The following is a 19,126-nucleotide window of genomic DNA, read 5'->3' as shown; positions in this document are numbered from 1 at the left end:
TTACTAGTCTGTTCACATACACATGCACTAACTCCATGTACATTCCCAAGACAGAGTTGAACCCTAACTACCTACAATTAGGTGTGTCAATGGAAAATACTAGCTCTCCTGGGGCTTTGCATTAGAGTGAAGTTTCAGCCAGTTGAATTTTAAAAGTGATGTGAAACACTGAATATATGTGAGATCTGGGCACATTTCATTTTCAAATGTTTTACTTGGAGAAATACATTTTTCACTTCTTGTGGAAAATGTATGGTCTTTGTGGTTTGGCTTGATGTCTGAATGTAAATTCCTTTGATCTAGCTTATGTAAAATAATTGGAGCTATTTAACCTTTTTCACCTAGAAATTTTATTCATTAAATTTGCTGAGGCTAAGGAACAAAATCCTGACTAATTTTTGTATGGATATAAATGTCTGCAGAGATTTCTCCATAAAGTTTCTGTGGCTTTTAAGGTAGAAAATAGCCAAAGCCCAAGTTTGGAAAGTAAAATGTGGAAAAGGAGACGCTGTTTTAAATCTGGGCACGCCCAGTGGAAAGGCAGGGCTTGCTTAGATGGCCGCATTAGCTGCGTTACAGGTGGTTGCTGTGCACAGCTAATGAGTGTGCGAGTTAAGCTATTCTGTAACTGTTATTAATTTTAAGGAGTTTTATCCTAAGCAGAGAACTATTTTTTTCTAGAAAGGACTTGGCGGGGTGTATGCCGTTTACTACATATGGAAATCCCTAAGTTCACAAGTGAAGCCAATAGCCTGTGCTTTCTTAGTCAGCCTTACAGTGTTCCTGTCTGTAGAGAAGCGAGCTGCTTGTCTCAAGGAGGAGCTGCAGCAGGCTTCTCAGTCACTCGTCATCGTTGTCCATCCCGCTATCCCTATCTCAGTTAAGGGCCCCAAGGAACCCAAGGTGGTTCTTCCAGACGGACTTTCAATTTTTGTGTTCTTTTAACACAGATTCTTTCATAGTTAATGGTTCTGATACAAATTTGTAAAGAATTTTGTTTTGCCTCCTGCTTGAGATTTTACTTAGAATAAATGGCCTTAAATGTAGAGATGGTCTTCTGATGAAGGAAGGGGACGTGCTGCTGGAAGTGAATGTGGGTCTGACTAGACTCGATACCGAGCTCCCTCAGGCCTGGGTGTGCTCTTGCCTCCGCTGCAGCAGCGTGAGGAGTGTCTGTCAGCATTGAAGTCAGGAGCGATGAACTTCTCCGACTTTTCTGTACTTCCATCCCTTCCATGTCTACAGAAAGTTTGTCAAAAATAAATACATTATAAAAACATAAAGACTGATGGGGTTTTGCTGTTAACTGTCTTAAATCTTTACATCAGTTTGAGGATTGACAGTTTAGTATGCTCTGAATTGTGAGCATACTAACTCTTAGGGCTTCTTTCAACAGTGTACAAATCTTACATATTAGGATTCCTAATTATTTTGTTTGTGATGCCTCTGTTGACTCCATTATATCATTTTTCCATGAAAAAACCATCCTGCCATCTTAATATGATGAGTTGTATTGATGGACTTTTTTAGGGGTGTTTTTAGTGTTCGTGGAATAAATTCCTCTTTTTAATTGTATATTGTATTTATTTTTAATTGTATATTGTTTCTATAAATTACTGAATATTACTGTCCTCTTAGACCATTCTCACTGGGATATTCTCTTTAATTGTTGTCCCCTCTTGTCCCAGAGCCAGTGATTGGTAATTTCCTTTTTTGCTGGTAAATTAGTTTTAACTATTCTAGAATGCATTGCAATTGGAATATATGTAATTAGAATATGATATGTAATTTCAGTAGAATTGAGAACTGGGTGCATTTTCTGGCTTTCTGCACTTAGCTTGTTCTCTAGATTTATCTCTTTGGTATATGAGCACTCAAGGCAGGAACCTGAAGGCAAGATCTGAAGTAGAGGCCATGAAGGAAAACTGCTTACTAGCCTGGTCCCATGATTTAAACCAGCAGTGGGCTGGACCGTGGTGTATCAGTTGTTCAGCAAGAAAACTCACAGATTTTCCTGCAGGCCAGCCTGATGGAGAATTTTGTCGGTTGAGGTTTTCTCTTTCAAGATGACCTTAGCTTGTACCAAGTTGACAAAAGAATAATGAGTATAGCGTATCCTGTTCAGCCATGCATACTGAAACTCTATTGGAGTAGACAATTATACGAAAAAAGAAAGAACACACACCGCGTGAAGCTGGTCTGTTTTTAAATGTTTTTGTTTAGAAATCTATGAGATCAGTTTTCACATTTTTTTCATTCTTTGATAATTTTATGCTATATATTGTCTCCTTGTATGTCCCTGTACACAGGGTTTTAACATGATCTCTGCTTTCTTCTGCAGGGCACCTCTGCACTCACCTTTATCCAGGTCATTCCGGGATTTTTTACTAGAAGAAAAAAAACCCGTTCCTGGCTATGGTTCAGGAGATCATGTCAAAAAAGTTTGTTTTAAAGGAACTGAAAACTCTCCAGCCCTAAATGTTGCAAGGTAATACATTTAAAACTAATATGTTTTCTACTTTAAAATATTCTCTGGTGGTTTCTTGTTCTAAAATGATGTTAAAAGTATACAAGGCAGATATTATAGCTTCTTGTACATGTTAGCAAAAGCTAGCAAGTCCATTTCCTTTCTCTCTTTTCACTTTTCCTTTTGATAACTGTTTTGGAGATATTTGAGTATAATAAATGGTGTATTGAAGCCACAGTTCAGTATGTGTGCACCCATGACATGGTCACATACTCAGAGGAGTGGACAGCGTCACTGCTCCCAGAGTCTCTTCCTCGTGCCCCCTTTCCCTACCGATTACCCATTGATTTTTGACAACAGAGGGCTGGTATAATTTAGACTTCCTGTCAGTTGAACCATGTAGGATGCATCCTTTCATAACATCTGACCTTTCTACTGCCATTATTTTGGAGCCTATCCATGCTGTTATGTATCAGCAGTCGATTCCACTTAACTTGCTGAAGCACATCTCTTGGTGTTGGTCTACCGCAGCCCACCTCCAAGTATCTGTTATTAAACTTTGAGTGTTTCTGGTTTTAACTCAAGTTATTTTATTTAGTCAGTTCTTGGTTTTTGAGTAAGGATCTCATAACCCAAGCTAGCCTGGGACTTCTTTGGTGTGGTTGACCTTAGGATCCTCCAGCCCTAGCTTCCTATGTGCTGGATTGCAAGTGTATACTACCTAATTCAGGCACTTTTTATACTGACTTTAAAAGACAATTCATGTTGTAAATGCCTACATAATACATGAAGATTTATCCATAATTTAGTAGCAACATTTTAATTAAATTGTCTTTTCTAATTTGGTATGTAATTGTTTTTTCTTTTTGAGATGGGGTCTTTTATAGTTCAAGTTGGCTGGCCTTAAACTTAGTATGTGTGTAGCTGAAGATGGCCTTGAATTCCTGTCTTCCTGCGTTCACCTCCCAAGAACAGGGATTATAGGCCTGTGCCATCACACCTGGCTTCTTAATTGTACTTGCAAATGAACATTCTTGATTGGTAGAAGGCTAGTAAAAAAACTTCAGGTGGTTGGATTCACACATATACCCTTCCAGAAAGTTGAGAGAGAGAGAGAGTGGGTGTGTGTATGTGGGTGTGTGTGGGGGGGCAGGGTGGTGGTGTCAGTTGTGACCAGATTAATGTTTTATGTAATGTCAAGCACTATTTCCAATTTTTTTCTTCCTATAAACCCATTTTTAAGAAGTCCTAGTAAGTGTGGTGACTCAGGCCTGCCATGCTGTTGTCTGAGAGGCTGGGGGAGGATTGTGGATGCCAGCCTGGACTTTGTAGTGTGTCTGGGTGGAATAATGGATCTCCCACTTCTCTGCTGTGTTTATTCTAATCATGGCCCCACCGGTCTGAAAGCGCAGTCGGGTGAGATGTGTCCTACAAGAGACATCAGTTCCCACTTGGTTCCATTCTGGATTCTGCTCTATTACTAAACTGGCTAACATTAATGGTGCCCTGTGATGGGTCTGCTCTACTAGAACTGCAAGTGTGGGTCATTTTCTCATTTTATTTTTTAGACTTTCTATACTATCTGTATCGTGAGCATGTGTCTTGTTAGCAGATAATATCCCATAGACTATTTTCATATATGTTATCAGATAACATACAATAGATTACCTTCATCTGTGGTCCTCTTGGTAGGACCAGTTGTCTTCATAATTAACACACAAACCCAAAGTCAAACAAACTGCAGATGCTCCATAAACAACCCATTCTTCCTGCTCTTCATTCCTTCCTAAGCAGTGCTTGCTAGTTTCTTGTTTTTCTCAGTAACACACTGTCATGAGGATATAAAGCTAGTTTTAGCTCTTGAATGTTTAAATATACACTAAACATTGTAACCAAGGCTCTCACCCCCTCTCATACCCTCTGGACTTTTACTCTAGTTATAATAGTGGCTCTGTGCTTAGTTGTCTTCCTTGCTTCACTACATCAAACTCTTGTATTCTCTTTTAAAAATACAGGACTTATTATGCCTTTGGAATAAAAACTAGAATTTTTTTTTAAGATTTGTTTATTTATTTAATGTATATGAGTATACACTGTAGCTGTACAGATGGTTGTGAACCTTCATGTAGTTGTTGAGAATTGAATTTTTAGGACCTCTGCTCCCTCTGGTCAACCCTGCTTACTCAGTCCCTGCTTGCTCTGGCCCAAAGATTTATTTATTATTATACTTAAGTACATTGTAGCTGTCTTCAGACGCACCAGAAGAGGGCACCAGATCTCATTACGGGTGGTTGTGAGTCACCATGTGGTTGCTGGGATTTGAACTCAGGACCTTTGGAAGAGCAATCAGTGCTCTTATCTGCTGAGCCATCTCGCCAGCCCGAAACGCTAGAATTCTTAATATGGCCTTCAAGATATATAGCCTGGGTTTTGTCAACTTCTTTTCCTTTGTCTTAGGAAGTTATCCATGTATTATATTTTTTTTGGACTTTTTGTTCAGAACCTTCGTCCTTTCTATTGCTTTAACCTTTTATTCCAACTTTTCATGGTTTTTGCAGTTGCATAGTTTAGAGACATCATACTTCCTTTAGTAAGTTGGTTTCTGGTCATGACATAGTTCTGTTGTGCTTCTGTACCATGCTTAGAGTAATTCTTTTGGTTTTGTTTGTTTGTTTGTTTGGTTGGTTGGTTGGTTTTAAACAGGATTTTACTGTATAGTTCTGGCTGGCCTAGAATTTGCTATGTAAACCAGGCTGGTCTCAAATTCAGAAATCCGTGTCCCTCTCCCCCAGGGCTGGGATTAAAGGTGTGAGAACCACACCTGGCGCTCGTACATGTGCTGCATCTGTTTTCATCTCAGATGAAAGAATGTGGCATCTCTGTAGCAAAAATGATGTTTCTCGTAGCTAGGCATGGCATACACAGGCTGGAAATGGGCATTTAATGAGTACTTGGTATTTGACTGAATAAAAAAATAAATTACTACTGCAACTCCTTTTCAGGTAATATTTGTTTTGAATATAGTGAATTTTATTGGGTATCTCTGATGTACAAACTTGAAAGTATAAAAATTAAGTTTATTTTTATAGTATTTTACATTTTAAATCCTAGCAGTATACATTGGGCTTTTAATTTTTCATTAAGTTGCTATTTGTCGTGGAGCTAAGAAGATCTTAAGGATCTGTGGTTTGCTAGTTGGTCACTAGAGTGTGCTGTCGCATTGGGACTAAACTGTGAGGAGTATATGCGGCCCTATATCTTTGGAAGGCTGAGTGGAAAGATCATGTCTCAGTAGCTCGATGGTTAGAATGGGAACTAATTTTTAAATAGATTGCTCTCATTGAAAAGGATATAGAAAAAAAGCATAGATTATGTTTCATGCTTTATTTAATCATACAAAACCTGTAGTTCACAAGTAAATTTGTTTTTAAAAAGGACATATAGAACACTATAGGCTAACAAAAGATGCACCAAATTAATGGAATACCTGGTAGGAGCATAGCATTGTATTGGCTTCTGTTGGGCATATGGAAAAATACAATATGCAGACTCAGCCCATAGTGGATTCATTTATTAGTCTTGCTAATAAATGAAAATATGTATACAGATATTGAATGGCAATGCCAGAGTGAAATGACAAGTCAGAGCAGTGCAGAGAAATTCGCTGTGTGTGAAGGAAGTCATGTGCTGGACACAGCCTCAGCTGCTGCAGCCGTGACCTCCCTGTTGTAATGTGTGACTGTGGAACAGCACAGTCACTATTGATCCTCCTTGTTGTCACACACTTTGAAATGTGGACTAAGAATTTTAAAGAAGAAATGAAAAACTAGGAGAAAGGGAAGCATAAACAGGAAGTAGTGGGTGAAAAGCAGGAAGACAGGAGTGCTGGTTGCCCTTGGGGTTAGAGTGCAAGGGTCAGGACACAGCTGAGGAACGTCTATACAACATGCACTTTTGTCTTGATTGGAGAAAATGTCACTGAAGAAATTATTACTATTATTTTTTTACCCCCAAGGCATGGGCAAGCAGAAAAGGCAGTGTCGTCAGGGGATGCTAAAATGCAGGACGGAGGACTTGTGCTCTTTCTTTTAGTTCTTTGTTCCTTGTCTGTTTTTTTCATTTTCCTTTCACCTAAGTAGCTCTGTAGCTCTGGACTGGGAAATGTGAGCCATGTTTCTAATCACCATGAAAAGCTCTTTCTGGAAAAAATTGCTATTATGATTATATTAATTCTAATATTATGTAAAATTTTAAAATAAAGCTAGTATAAAATCTTATAAATTAAAAGATATTGTCTAAGCAAAAATAGCTTAGTTCTTTTCACATCAAAATTTGACAGTACTTTTCAATTTAAACAAAATTCTTTAAAAATACTTCATATAACGTTTTTGTATATTTTTCTTTTTCAGAAGACTAATTGTATACAAACTACATATTAGAATGTCTGGTTTTGTTTTTAGAATCTGAAACTTAATAAGTTTATATTATTTGAAAGTTTAGAACTCTTAAAAAATTCTAGCTTTTTTTATTTTTTGGTTTTTCAAGACACGGTTTCTCTGTATAGCCCTGGCTGTCCTGGAACTCACTTTGTAGACCAGGCTGTCCTTGAACTGAGAAATCCACCTGCCTCTCCCTTCCAAGTGCTGGGATTAAAGGTGTGTGCCACCACAACCCGGCAATTTCTAGCTATTTTATTTAGTAGCTTTCCTGTACTTTATGATGAAATTTTGATGACTCCCTGTTGTTTGGATAAAGAAATGATTAATATAAGTATCCATTAAAGATTATTAGTGGAAAGAGTTGTGGGATTATAATCTTACAAAACATATTTTTGTGCTTTTTTGTCATTTAAAAAGTTTTTTTTGGGACTTGCTAGCCAAGCTCCATTGTGTTAAGTCTGCGTCCCCAGCTTGATGTTTCAGTGAAACATTATTCAATAGAAGTCCCTCTTCACTGTCATCATTTATGAAGTCAGGGTCATACAAACCATTGCGGCTTGTTTCTGATCTCCTGTATCACAGTCCTTCCTAAAATAGAATGGTTATTTTTAAAGCTTTAATTTGCATTTATCCAGTAGACCCTGGGTTTGAAACCTCCTAAGACTGTTAATTTAGTTTTGTTAGTCTATAACACACCATTTTCAGTCCTTTATTGGCTAATATTAATTGTGTAAAATAACAGGTTTCTTTGTGACGTTTCTATACTTTGATTATACCTATGCTTTCTTCCCCTTTAATAATTCGTAACTATGGACTTAACTGCTCTTACCTAACAAATAAGTAGTTATCAGTTCTACAGTATTTGTGTATTGTTGAAAGTACTGATACATTCTAGTTGTTTCCCAGAAAGCCTGGATAATTTTCAGCATCTGAAGTGTGGCTGTTGATGAGCTGCCCCCAATAGATTCAGCATGTGAATACTCGCTCCCCTTGTGGGCATACTGTTTGTGGAGGCTTATGAAGTTTGTTCTTGCTAGAGGAAGTGTGTCAGTGGAGGCAAACTTTGAGAGAGATGTAGGCCATTTCCAGTGCACTTTATACTTTCTGTTTATGATAGAAGATATGAGCTCTCAGCATGCTGTTCTAGCCACGGAGCATACTGCCCCTGCTCTGCCATCATGGACTCTGAAACCTTTAAATCTAGACAAAAATGTAACATAAATGAAAGTATTCTATATTCTGATGTATTTAACTTGGATAGAGACCAGATGCAACTTCTCTTGGTAAAGTCCTTTGGGAAGGTCTTGCAAACCAGGTCTAGAGACCAGAGGCTTGCTATAGTGTTAAAACATAATAAAAGGACAAACTTAGCATGTTTGTTTCTTTTATATTGCTGTAACAGAGTGCCACAGCCATGGCAGTTTACAGAAGGAAGGGTTTATTTGGACTTACGGTTCCAGTTGAGAAACTTCTAACACATCCCGTACTCTATTCTGTTCTGTCTGTCATCTGCATCTATCACAGTGTGTTAGTTGCCCACAAAATCTGAGTGCTGTTTCTGAGTTTGAGGCCAGCCTGGTCTACAAAGTGAGTTCCAGGACAGCCAGGGCTACACAGAGAAACCCTGTCTGAAAAACCAAACCAAACAAAATCTGAGTGCTGATTATTCACAGCAGCGTCTGTACTTCTCACATATGCCTGACTACCATACATAATGACACACGCACATCATTAGAAAAGGACTGCTTATACTTTCCCCATGTGGTTCAAGTCTCTGTAGATTTCTTTGTTTGATTGTACTTAAGCTGAGCCTGACTGCACACGGTAATTTGTCTCCTGAGTCAGGAGCTCGCGGTTCTGCTGTATCTATTAGTAAGAAGTTTTACTAATATTGATGAAATCCTTAATTCTGATGTTTGGAATTTTTTTTTACAGATGTTCAACCCATGGAACTCCAGGATTAGAAAGCAATCATGTTTCTGATTTTCCACTTCTAGACAGTCCCAAGTAAGTAAGCTTAATTGGTTATCTGTGGGCCTCGAGTCCTAAGCTGGTGCATCACATGGAGACAAATGCGTATGAAGAAATGGATAATTGTGTAGATGAAGTCACTAGAATGTATTGTTTGAATATTCTCTTTCCTAAAGTAAGAGTTAACCTACTACACCTGTTTTTCTAAACGTGTACCTCAACCTTTCAAGTGAAATGATGGTTCTCCCTTCCCATGTCCTCAGCTCACCATTCTCTCATGGGATAGTCCCTGGGTAGGGGAAGCAGCATTGCTAAGTATATGTCATAGGAAATTTTACATGCGAAACCTGGAGGACATGAGTGAAAGTCAGTATTGCTATTCTTACAGCCCCTGGCAGTCTTCCTCCCTGGCGGCTTCTCCCGCAGTTGCTCCAGTCACATTTGCATCCATTGTAGAAGAAGAGCGGCAACAAGAAGCTGCCCTCATCAGAAGCCGGGAGAAACCCTTGGCTCTCATTCAGGTAAATGGCATACTTGCTCTGCTCGCACTGAGAACTGTGGTACATTTCAACTCTGGGTCTTTGAGATTTGTTGTTACTTGGTTTTTGAAGCACTGTCTAACTTTGTAGTCCAGGTTGACCTCTAACTCATGGCACTCTTTCCTCCCTCTGCCTTCCAAATGTATTATTGTTGCATGTAGCTTTGCTACCCTGCCTAAACTCTGGGAACGGACCACGATACCAGCCCCCTCCCAGAGAATATTAGATCCCTGGATGAAGACACACACACACACACACACACACACACACATACACACACACATACACAGACATACATACACACACACAGAGAGAGACAGAGTTCAAATTCACTTAACTTTTGGCACAATTGCTGGACACTACTCATCTCCCACCTGTAGGAGTGGCCCGTATCCATAATCTTTGCTCCACACTTCTCTACCTGCCCTCAACTTTTGTTGCTCAGTTACATCTAGTCCTAGGTAAACACCTCCAACCTCCCGCCTGTAGGAGCAGCCACAGATCTCACATGGCTGGTCACTTTTTCTCTCTCAGAAGCATGGTGATCTCCTCCCCTGTGGCTGATTTCCTCCAGGGACCTCGAAGTCCCGCCTATTCCTTCCCCCCAGTAATTGGACCATGGCTTCTTTACTGACAGATCAAGAACCAACTGGGGAACAGCACCTTAGCATCAGCCCCACCCTTACATCTTATTGGTGTGATTACCACACCCAGCTTATTCATAGGTCTGTAGAAATTTTATTTATTTATTTATTTATTTATTTATTTGGCTTAGAGCAGCTGATTGGGTCTGGTAGACTAAAATTTAAATGCATGTAAAACTAGACCGAACCATCCATTAACTTAAGTAATTAATTGAAGACACTTGGGATAATTAATTTGAACTAGCACATTGTGATCAGGTTTCTATTTTTAGTACTGACAATGCTTTGTGCTCTTTGATGTTTTAAAAATAGCCAATCAGAGTGCGATGGTGTTTCCTGTTCTTCTCAGCTTCCACTTCAGCTCCTACATTATAGACAGCAGAGGCCTTCTTTGTTTTAACTGAGGAAAAAGTAGCCTTATTTGAGAGGTGGAAGATTTCAGACATATCCGAAAGAAAGAATACAGACTCAGAAAGACAAGCCTCAATACACTGGAGAGTGCAAAAAGCAAGATGTAGAGGATAGTGCAGTGGCAGGGAAACCTCCCAGGGTAAGACTGCTAGCAGGGATAGATCCCTGCCGTTCCATACAGTTTCTGTTCCCTGAAGTTTAAGATTCAAATTGAGGGGCTGGCAGATGGCTCGCAGCTTAGAGCATGTATTCTCTTCCAGAGGACCTGGGTTTGGTTTTTTTTGACACTAACATAAGTTACCTCACAACTACCTTTATCTTTAGTGCTAGGAATTCGGAGATTGTCTTCTGGCCTCCAAGGACTTTGGACACAGTCATGCACTCAGACACACACGTGCATATAAACATTGTGAGAAGAGATTCAAATTAAAGTGAGAAAAAGTGTCTGATTACTCTAGCTCAGGCTCGAGGTTTCTAACAAGGCCAAGGGTTTCTGATTCATTTCTGCAGTGTTGTGTCTGTGTGACATTTCAGTTGCTCCAGAGGAAACCAGAAGACCACTACTGTATCCTGATAATCTGTTCTACTTAAAAATGAGGCAAATCTTTTCTTTTCTCCCAGGTCGAGGAGCATGCAATACAAGACTTGCTGGTTTTCTATGAGGCATTTGGCAACCCCGAGGAGTTTGTCGTCGTTGAAAGGGCACCACAGGGGCCTCTGGCAGTGCCTATGTGGAACAAGCATGGCTGCTAGCTCCCTGGAGAGGGTGCTGCTCCCCGAATGTGGTTGCTCCACCCACATGAAGAAAACGCATGTGCAAGCGTTCTTACAGATTTGTTAGCACATTGTTGTAGTCAGAGCAAGAATGGATATGATTTTTTTTTCCTGTAGTTTATAATGTTTGTATGACTAATGAGAAATTTATCAGAATTGTGATTTTAGAACTTTCATGTGAAAATGTGTCAGGAAAAATGTTAGGCTAAGGTTGGTTGGATTGTTTCTTCTAAATTACCTAAGAAAAATGTGAGTGAAAGATGAAGCTTAGGAATAATTCATGAAACATACATTTTTCACTTGAGACTGTGGGGTGATTATTCTAGAAGAGCTTGCCGCATAAGATGTTATGTTAAATAAGACGTTGATGAACTTAAGGCAGGAGCCTCAATCATTACTTCTGATCACTGATGGCCAGAATGTTGTGTTTGCCTGAGGAGATGTGTCTCTGTTGTTGCTTTGTCACTGGGCTGCTAACTTCTTAGGCCTCTTTACAGTTGCTGGACAGTTTATGGCCATAGCGTCTGTGGGATATTTGGATTCGTAGATTTTCTTTTGTTGGGCTGGGAAGGTAGCAAGAGAGGACAGACCTTTGAATTCCTAATTGTGAAAGAATCGGTTTCTTAAGGTTTCTACAAACAAGCGTAAGATTACTGAAGAGTTTACCACAGTGGTTGTTTATAATTACTTTTTAGTCTGTGTAATCAGAATTTCTGTGAGCCTGCATTATATGTATACATGGACATTTTGATTATTCCTTTATAGTATGCTGTTTGGTTTGATTTTGAATGTTTAAAATTAAAGGAAAAAAAATTTAAAATGTGTGTTTCAGTCTGTAGAGCAAATGAGAATGTGAATGCTTAAGTTCTGGGAAAGAATCCATGGCGATAGGTTGGCAGCTTGACTTGAGCTGATGGGAAATTGTTGAAAGTAACAAACTCAGTGTTTCAGTTCAGTTCCACCCACAAGCAGCAGACGTGCAATAAAAGTAAAGTCAATCCACTTCCTCTAGCGTGTGTTTGATTTCATGTGTAGCACTAGACACCTGGAGGGAAGAATTTCTAGCTATCTGTAATTATTTCCCCAATGGGCCACACTGATGGTCAGTTGTATATTTTTACTCTGCTAAAAATTCCACTTATAGAATATAAATTTTTTTCTATATATTTGAGTAATTTGAGAAGAAATGAATTTCACGACGTCTCTGTGATATCAGTAAAGAAGCTTTCCAAAGTCCTTGACTTGTTGGAAGGGTTGATACTCTGAAGACACTGTAAATGGCGGTTTTCTTCTTGTCCTCCATTCTGCCTGTGAAGTGCCCTCTGGAATCCCTGTGGCAGTTGGATGACAGGAGTGTAAGCTGGGGCTGACAGCATGGGGCTCTTGTCCTTCCTTTATAAACCACGACCAGATTGCCTGTCCTTTATGGTCTGTTTTGTGTAGTGAGCTACTTTACAAATTTTCATATGGGAAGAAATGCTTCTGCGGGAAAGTGAAAGATAAGCCCCGCCGTGAACTTCAGTTTTTCATGAACGAGTCCATGAAGGTGACAGCTGATATGTCGCCTTGAAAACCCAGGAGGGTGGTGGGAGTTCCCCTAACAGTCCCTTCTTCCTGAAGTCACCCATCCACCTCTAGCTGCATAGCTTCAAGAAAACCAATAGAACTGAAGAAAATCTGTGAGTCATCAATTTGTGTGATTGCTAGGCTAGCGCGGCCCTTTAACGATCACCTAGACAAGGCCAGAGCTTTTGTGTAGAAAGGCGATGCTGGATGAGGTAGATCCAGCAGGAGACTGTGTTAAGATTTGAAACCAAGGAAACTACAGGTGAATTTGTTGACAGAATTTGGTGACTAAGTCTCTAAATTCTAAAACATGTCTTTTTGGAAAATCCTGCTTTATGTGGGAACAACAACCTGGTCTGAAGGCCAGCCATGGGTGGGTAGCTTGTTTGTAGCTCTTTTGAAGGACATGGTGAGGGCTGGTGAGGTGGCTCAGTGGGTAAAAGCCCTGGATGCTCTCCCGAAGGTCCTGAGTTCAAATCCCAGCAACCACATGGTGGCTCACAACCACCCATAATGAAATTTTATGTCCTCTTCTGACAGGTCTAAAGACAGCTACAGTATACTTATGTATAATAATAATAAAAAAGAAATCTTCGGGCTGGAGCGGGGCCGACCGGAGTGAGCAGAGTTGACCAGAGCAAGCAGAGGTCCTAAAATTCAATTCCCAACAGTCACATGAAGGCCCACAACCATCTGTACAGCTGCAGTATACTCATATACATTAAAAAAATAAATCTTTTTTTTTTTTAAAAAGGACATGGTGAGAGATACTTGTGTGTGTGTGTGTGTGTGTGTGTGTGAATGACTGAGGTTGATGGCTGTTTCTTAAAATTGTAGATATAAAGAAACCCTATTGGTTTTCCATTATATACAGAAGAAAGTGACCAATAGGAATACCATCTCTCTTCGTAGTATGGTTCTTCTTCAACTATAGCAGGCTGTTTTTGAAACTGTCATTTGTCTATAACAGTTTACCAAGAAACAGAGATATAAAAGACTACTTTTGTATATAGGAATAAAAAGTTTGTAGTCCAGATATTTCAGATTTGTTAATACAGAGATGTTTTCAGGAAAAAAGTAGAGCCATCTTCCAAGCAGAGTTTGGAAACTGATTGGAGACATGTTGCGGTCCAGGTGTCCTCTCTTAAGGTTCCACATGGTTATCTGCCTGTGCATTTTCTGAGCTGTTTCTCAAGCTCCTGGCCAGCTGTTGACTTGTGTTGAAGCAAGCTCCTCCTAGTCCCATTCTTTCCTTGTATGGTAGTCATCCGCCCAAAAGCCCAAATCACTCAGGCAGAACCCGGGGTCGCGACTAGCCTTTTCCTCATTGTTTATGCATCCCACACACTGGGTGGTCCTCCAGCATCTGTCCACGCCGCCTTCTTGTCCGGCCGCCTTCTTGTCCGTGTTGTCTACTTAGTCTTCCCTGTGTTTTTCTTATTGTGCCTACTGTGTTTACTGTGCTCTAACTCCTTCAAAACAAACTCAAACTTTTGGTCTTAGCATCCATTTACCATCCTTTGTACAATGTTTACTTATTTGTAAATGTGTTTGGTTTGTACACTGCGTTCCCCACAAAGGCCAGTAGGGGGCACCAGAGCCCTGGCACTGGAGTTACAGATGGTTCTGAACAGCCATTTGGGTGCCGGGACACCTGTTTTCCTTGTTCTGTGGTGGTTTTTCAGCTAAAGTCTGACGATGTTTTTCCCTGATGTTCTGAACTGGAATTCTTACTGCATGCTAAGCAGGTCCTGCAAAGCATCTAATTGAAAAGAGAAAAAAGATACATCTTCGGTCTTTTGTCTTCTCAGTAGCCAACAGCCCCCCAAAATGCAACCCTTTCCTGGAACTAGACTTTCTATTTGTTAGCTTCTTGTGTGTAGCAGGAACATTCTTGAGCTGTTGTAGGATGACTCCATTTTACTACTTTATGTGTGTGTATGTATAGTGTATTTTCAGGAAGCTGCTGCATCAGGAGGTTTCTTAGGACTCCGATGTCTTCTGTGTTACTTATTCCTCCAGGTTTCCCTCGTCTACTCTGTCCTCCCATCCCCCACTCCGATTTATCCCTTCCTCCTCTGTAACTAATTCCTCCTTTAACCTCTTATGCCAGTGTATTCCATCTCCCCTCCCTTGAAAGCCTGTCCACCACTTCTTAGTAATTTCCTGACTTCTGTGGGTATTGCGTCCCAAATGAAACAAATATATCAAAAGATTCAAAATTAAATTCCACAGGTGAGAGAAACTATGTGATGCCTATCTCTGGATACCTGGGTTGCCTCGCTCAGAGTGATTATTTCCAGGTCTGTCTATTTATGAATTCCATTATTTTTCTTAATAGCTGTGTAGATATACCCCGTTTCATTATGCATCCATGTGTCGACGAACATTGCGTAGGGTTTTCTGACAGCTTGTAGAAAGCTTCTAGAGTTCCACTGTCTACTGTCCCATGAGGACACCAAGAGAGAAATGCCAACATTTTCAGTTTCTTAATGAAATCCACTTGACTGGCCAGTTGATCACTTTAAGGCAGTGGTTTTCAACCATAAAATTCCACTGCTACTTCGTTACTAATTTTGCTACTGTTATTAATTATAAGTTAACTTTCTGTGTTTTCTGATGGCCTTCCCCCCCCCCCCCCCCCCCCCGTGAAAGGGTTGTCCCATCCCCACTCCAGGGGTTGAGACTCACAGGTTGAGAACAAAAACAGTGCCCCTGATCTCTGTGTAGCTACATCTGGAACTTCAGCATGGTGGTCTCTAACTCCTGTAGAAGGACAGCCCAGAGACACGGACCTGCAACTTGAAAAGAACTGCTTCTGAAAAACAAATAACAGCAGAAAAAAAAATCAGGAGAAGAAAGCACAGTGTATAATACAAAATAAGAAAAAATATGAAATTGAAACGCACCTTCATAAAACTGCATGTGGCTGACGCTACTAAATGCTTTAGCTCAGCCCTTTGGGTTCTTGTTTATTTTAGCCATGGTCTCTGTCCAGGTTGTATATACTGTGTAGATTGACAGATCTGGAATTTTGCCTCCCATGTGCTGGGATTATAAGCATTCACCAGGATGTCTGGCTCCTTTGAAAGCACTTTGTAAGGTAGAAGTAACAGTTCTGCTAACAGTATCACAGGATGCTCTTAGTTATTAAGTCAATTGGGTTTTTGTTAACTTTACATTTTAGACAAAAATCTGTCTCTAAGGTGTGTGTCCCTGTCCTTGAGTAAGTCCTGTATGGATTTTGAAAATAAGTTTAAAACAAATTACTAGAGCTGCTTACCAGTAAGAAACATCCAGTTTATGATTCCTTTTATTTTCAGAACAGCAAAATGGAAATAGTAGTAAATTGGAAAGAAAACGTGAATTTTCCTTTTTCTTCAAAGAGGAAAATCCATGAAACACTCAGGGTTTCTCAGCCTTTTGTGCTATGAAACAGAGCCATGCCCTTGATTCATTGTCCAATCGTAATAGAAATGGAGAACTCTTAGGGAAAGAATGGCTTACAGTATGGACCCAGTGATGTGTGCCCGAATCTATACTCTTGAGCTAATTGTCATTATTGCTGTCACTAACAGGTCTTTATTTAAATTCTACAGAGTGTGGGATTCAAGGACAGGGAAAGGGGGTGGGGTCTGATGCTCACATTAGACTTAGGAGAAAGTGACAGAGCATCCTCTCAGGCTGTGCAGACAGTGAACACGGAGTTAAAGAAGGCCACTAGGACGTAAAGGAAAGCAAAATCCTAGGTAGGTGTTAAACATTCACTTTGCACTTTTTTGTCATTCACTTTTCAGGCTAGTAAGCCGTACAAAGTGAAAGTCAGGATTATTAAGATTTTTTTTTGTTCCCTTTAATATTATTTGCCCTCCATGATCTTCAGAGTTCAAAGGCAACGATGTACTTTATGCAATATATATATAACACATATGTAAGTAATTACATAAAAATGCATATATGTAACTGGATTGCATGCATAATTTTTACAAAGTTTGATTAGGGTTTCTTTCATTAGTAACATGCTCTCGTGCCATGTAGTGAACCACTATTACTGAATTCTCATGAATTCTACTGTAGTGCCCTTCAATTCAGAGGCATTTTAAAGCAGCCATGTCTGTGTAGCGTAGGGCTTGTACCTTAAAGTGACCTGCTGATTGTGAAGAATACTGATTTTATCTGAAAAGCTCCATGGTTAAGTTAATCTGCAGATTATGATGCTGAACAAAGATCTCTGTTTTCAGGTTTGTTTGGAACCTGTAAAATGCCAGTGCAATTTCTCCCTTTTATTTGCATATTTTGGGGGGAATCCCTCTGGGAGATTATTCAGGACCACCCTAACATTAGGGTTACATAGGAAGCCTATGAAACTAGTCAAACTAGTAATATGTAGGCTTAGATTTTTAAAAAACCTATTTTAAATAAGGGTTTTCAAATGCTTCACCCCTCCTCCCTCTCTCCCACTGCCCAAAGGAAGGGGGAGGGGGGAAAGATGGTAAATAGGGTAAGAGGATGTAGACCTGTTTAGAGTAGTTCTTTGGAGGCAATTCCAATCTCCATTGTCAAAATACCAGCAGTCCGGTATAGTAGTGTCAGGATACCAAACACAAATCAGCAGCAGTGGCATGATCCAGCAGAAACAGCCAGGCTTCCTCCGAATCGCAGGAATGAATCAGTAAGAGCAACAAGGAAACAAACTGAAGATCAGCAAAGACTCGAGACCAAGGAAACCATTGCAAAGCTAGCTATGCAAGCGTGCAGTCACTGTCCATTGAGTCCCGTTTATACTCATCTCTTCAAACATCAGGTGTCTGTCCACTGGTCTTGCCTCAGCAAAACACCACGTGAGTCTGGGTCACAGGATGCTTACCAGAAACTTCCATTTCAGTCATACTTCTGCCTCTTAAAGGTCTGTGTTTCGTGTGACCAGCAGGTGCTTTTGAGTATTTTTCCTAGAGAAAGAAAAGTTTATACTCACACACAACGTGTACACGGATGTTCTTTGATTCTGTTGTAATAGAAGAATACCAGAAGTTACCTAGCTCCCCCTCAGCCTAAATCTCTCATGTTGTAGGTGATGCTTTCCAGTCTTTGCTACCACTTATTTACACAGCCAGAGAACTGTCACTTCTGAGACGGAGAAATAGTCCTTGAATTCCTTTGATGGACAATAATAATTCCTACTTGACCAGAGTATGAAATCCTGCTGATTTATATAAAGGACATGGTAGTTGGTGAAGCAGAGATTACAAATGTAGCTACTGTAATTCTTCAGCAGAGCAAGCCTGGAAGAACAGCAGAATGTTAGAGCACAGAGCCCAGCGGCTGTGGAAGAGAACACAGTCTGGCCTCTTTTGTATTAGAACACAAACTTGCCTTGGTTCATAATTATCCTTTAATTTTCATAAAAGTACTGCTGAGCTCACATGTGCTTCACGTCTACCTGCTCCCCAGTGGCTTCAGAAGGCATCCTTCCAGTTCTCTTATCAAGCACTGAGAGATGTGTCCTTAGTTTCTTCTAAGGGAGCAACTACCCATCAAAGAATTACCTAAAAACCAAAAGAAAGAAAACAACCAATAGAAAATTGTGACAGTGAAAGGCTTCATTCTAAGTATGAACAGCAACAAGCCACAGGCCCTAAATACACTCACACACACACACCACCACCACCACCACCACCAGCAACAACAAACAACAAATCCATAAAAAACAACCTGGTTTCAAAATAGGGAAAACCCAACTGCTGTCTCACCATATGAGGGAGTAGAGTTGGCAGGTAAGTTCATGAAAACATGTTCATTAGCTGGTTGAAAAATAACAATTAAAACCACAATGGTATATCATTGCATACCTATGGCCGTGTCTAACTAAACCAAGAAATAATGAGAATGGGAGGTTGCAATGGCAGAAGGCAGATACGGAGGGATGAGGAGATGAGTGGGTTTGGGGTTCACGATGTGAAACTCACAAAGAATCAAAAAACAAACAACAACAACAGAACAGTGAAAACATCAAATGTTGCAGTGTCCCTGGAAGAACTGGGTTTCTTATTTGCTGGTGGGAATGAACACTGATACAGCCATTCTGGAAAACCGCCCCCGGAACCAGCAATTGCACCTGAGTATTTTTCCTAGAGAAAAAAAAAAGTTTACACATAACACAAAACTTGTACATGGATGTTCTTAGATTAGCTGTACTAGGAAAACACTGGAAGCTACCTCCTAGCTCTCCTTCAACCTACACCCCTTGCACTGTGGGTGGATTGTTTTCAGCCCTTCTTACTGTTTACTTATGTAGCCAGAGGAGGAGAATGACAT

The 19,126-nt window shown here is 40.1% G+C and overlaps 1 protein-coding gene across 3 annotated transcripts in view; it reads left to right on the top strand.

The window, feature by feature from the left end:
• The window catches only part of Ibtk (inhibitor of Bruton agammaglobulinemia tyrosine kinase), a 63,345-nt gene extending 51,097 nt beyond the window's left edge, over positions 1-12,248 (top strand). For 2 of the 3 annotated variants that reach the window (NM_175371.3, NM_001081282.2), the window contains 4 exons: positions 2,342-2,488; positions 8,842-8,913; positions 9,266-9,398; positions 11,093-12,247. In NM_175371.3, the coding sequence (NP_780580.2) occupies positions 2,342-2,488; positions 8,842-8,913; positions 9,266-9,398; positions 11,093-11,224 (484 nt within the window). In that variant the 3' untranslated portion in view covers positions 11,225-12,247. Of the gene's footprint in view, positions 1-2,341; positions 2,489-8,841; positions 8,914-9,265; positions 9,399-11,092 lie in introns of all 3 variants that reach the window. The other variant, XM_006510765.4, reaches the window with a different exon arrangement.
• Positions 12,249-19,126: the final 6,878 nt, after the last annotated feature.

The sequence above is a fragment of the Mus musculus genome, chromosome 9 (assembly GCF_000001635.26).
Source record: "Mus musculus strain C57BL/6J chromosome 9, GRCm38.p6 C57BL/6J".
NCBI classification, from domain to species: domain Eukaryota; kingdom Metazoa; phylum Chordata; class Mammalia; order Rodentia; family Muridae; genus Mus; species Mus musculus.
The sequence above is the reverse complement of the archived record's forward strand: the minus strand, read 5'-3'. Positions and strand labels throughout refer to the sequence as shown.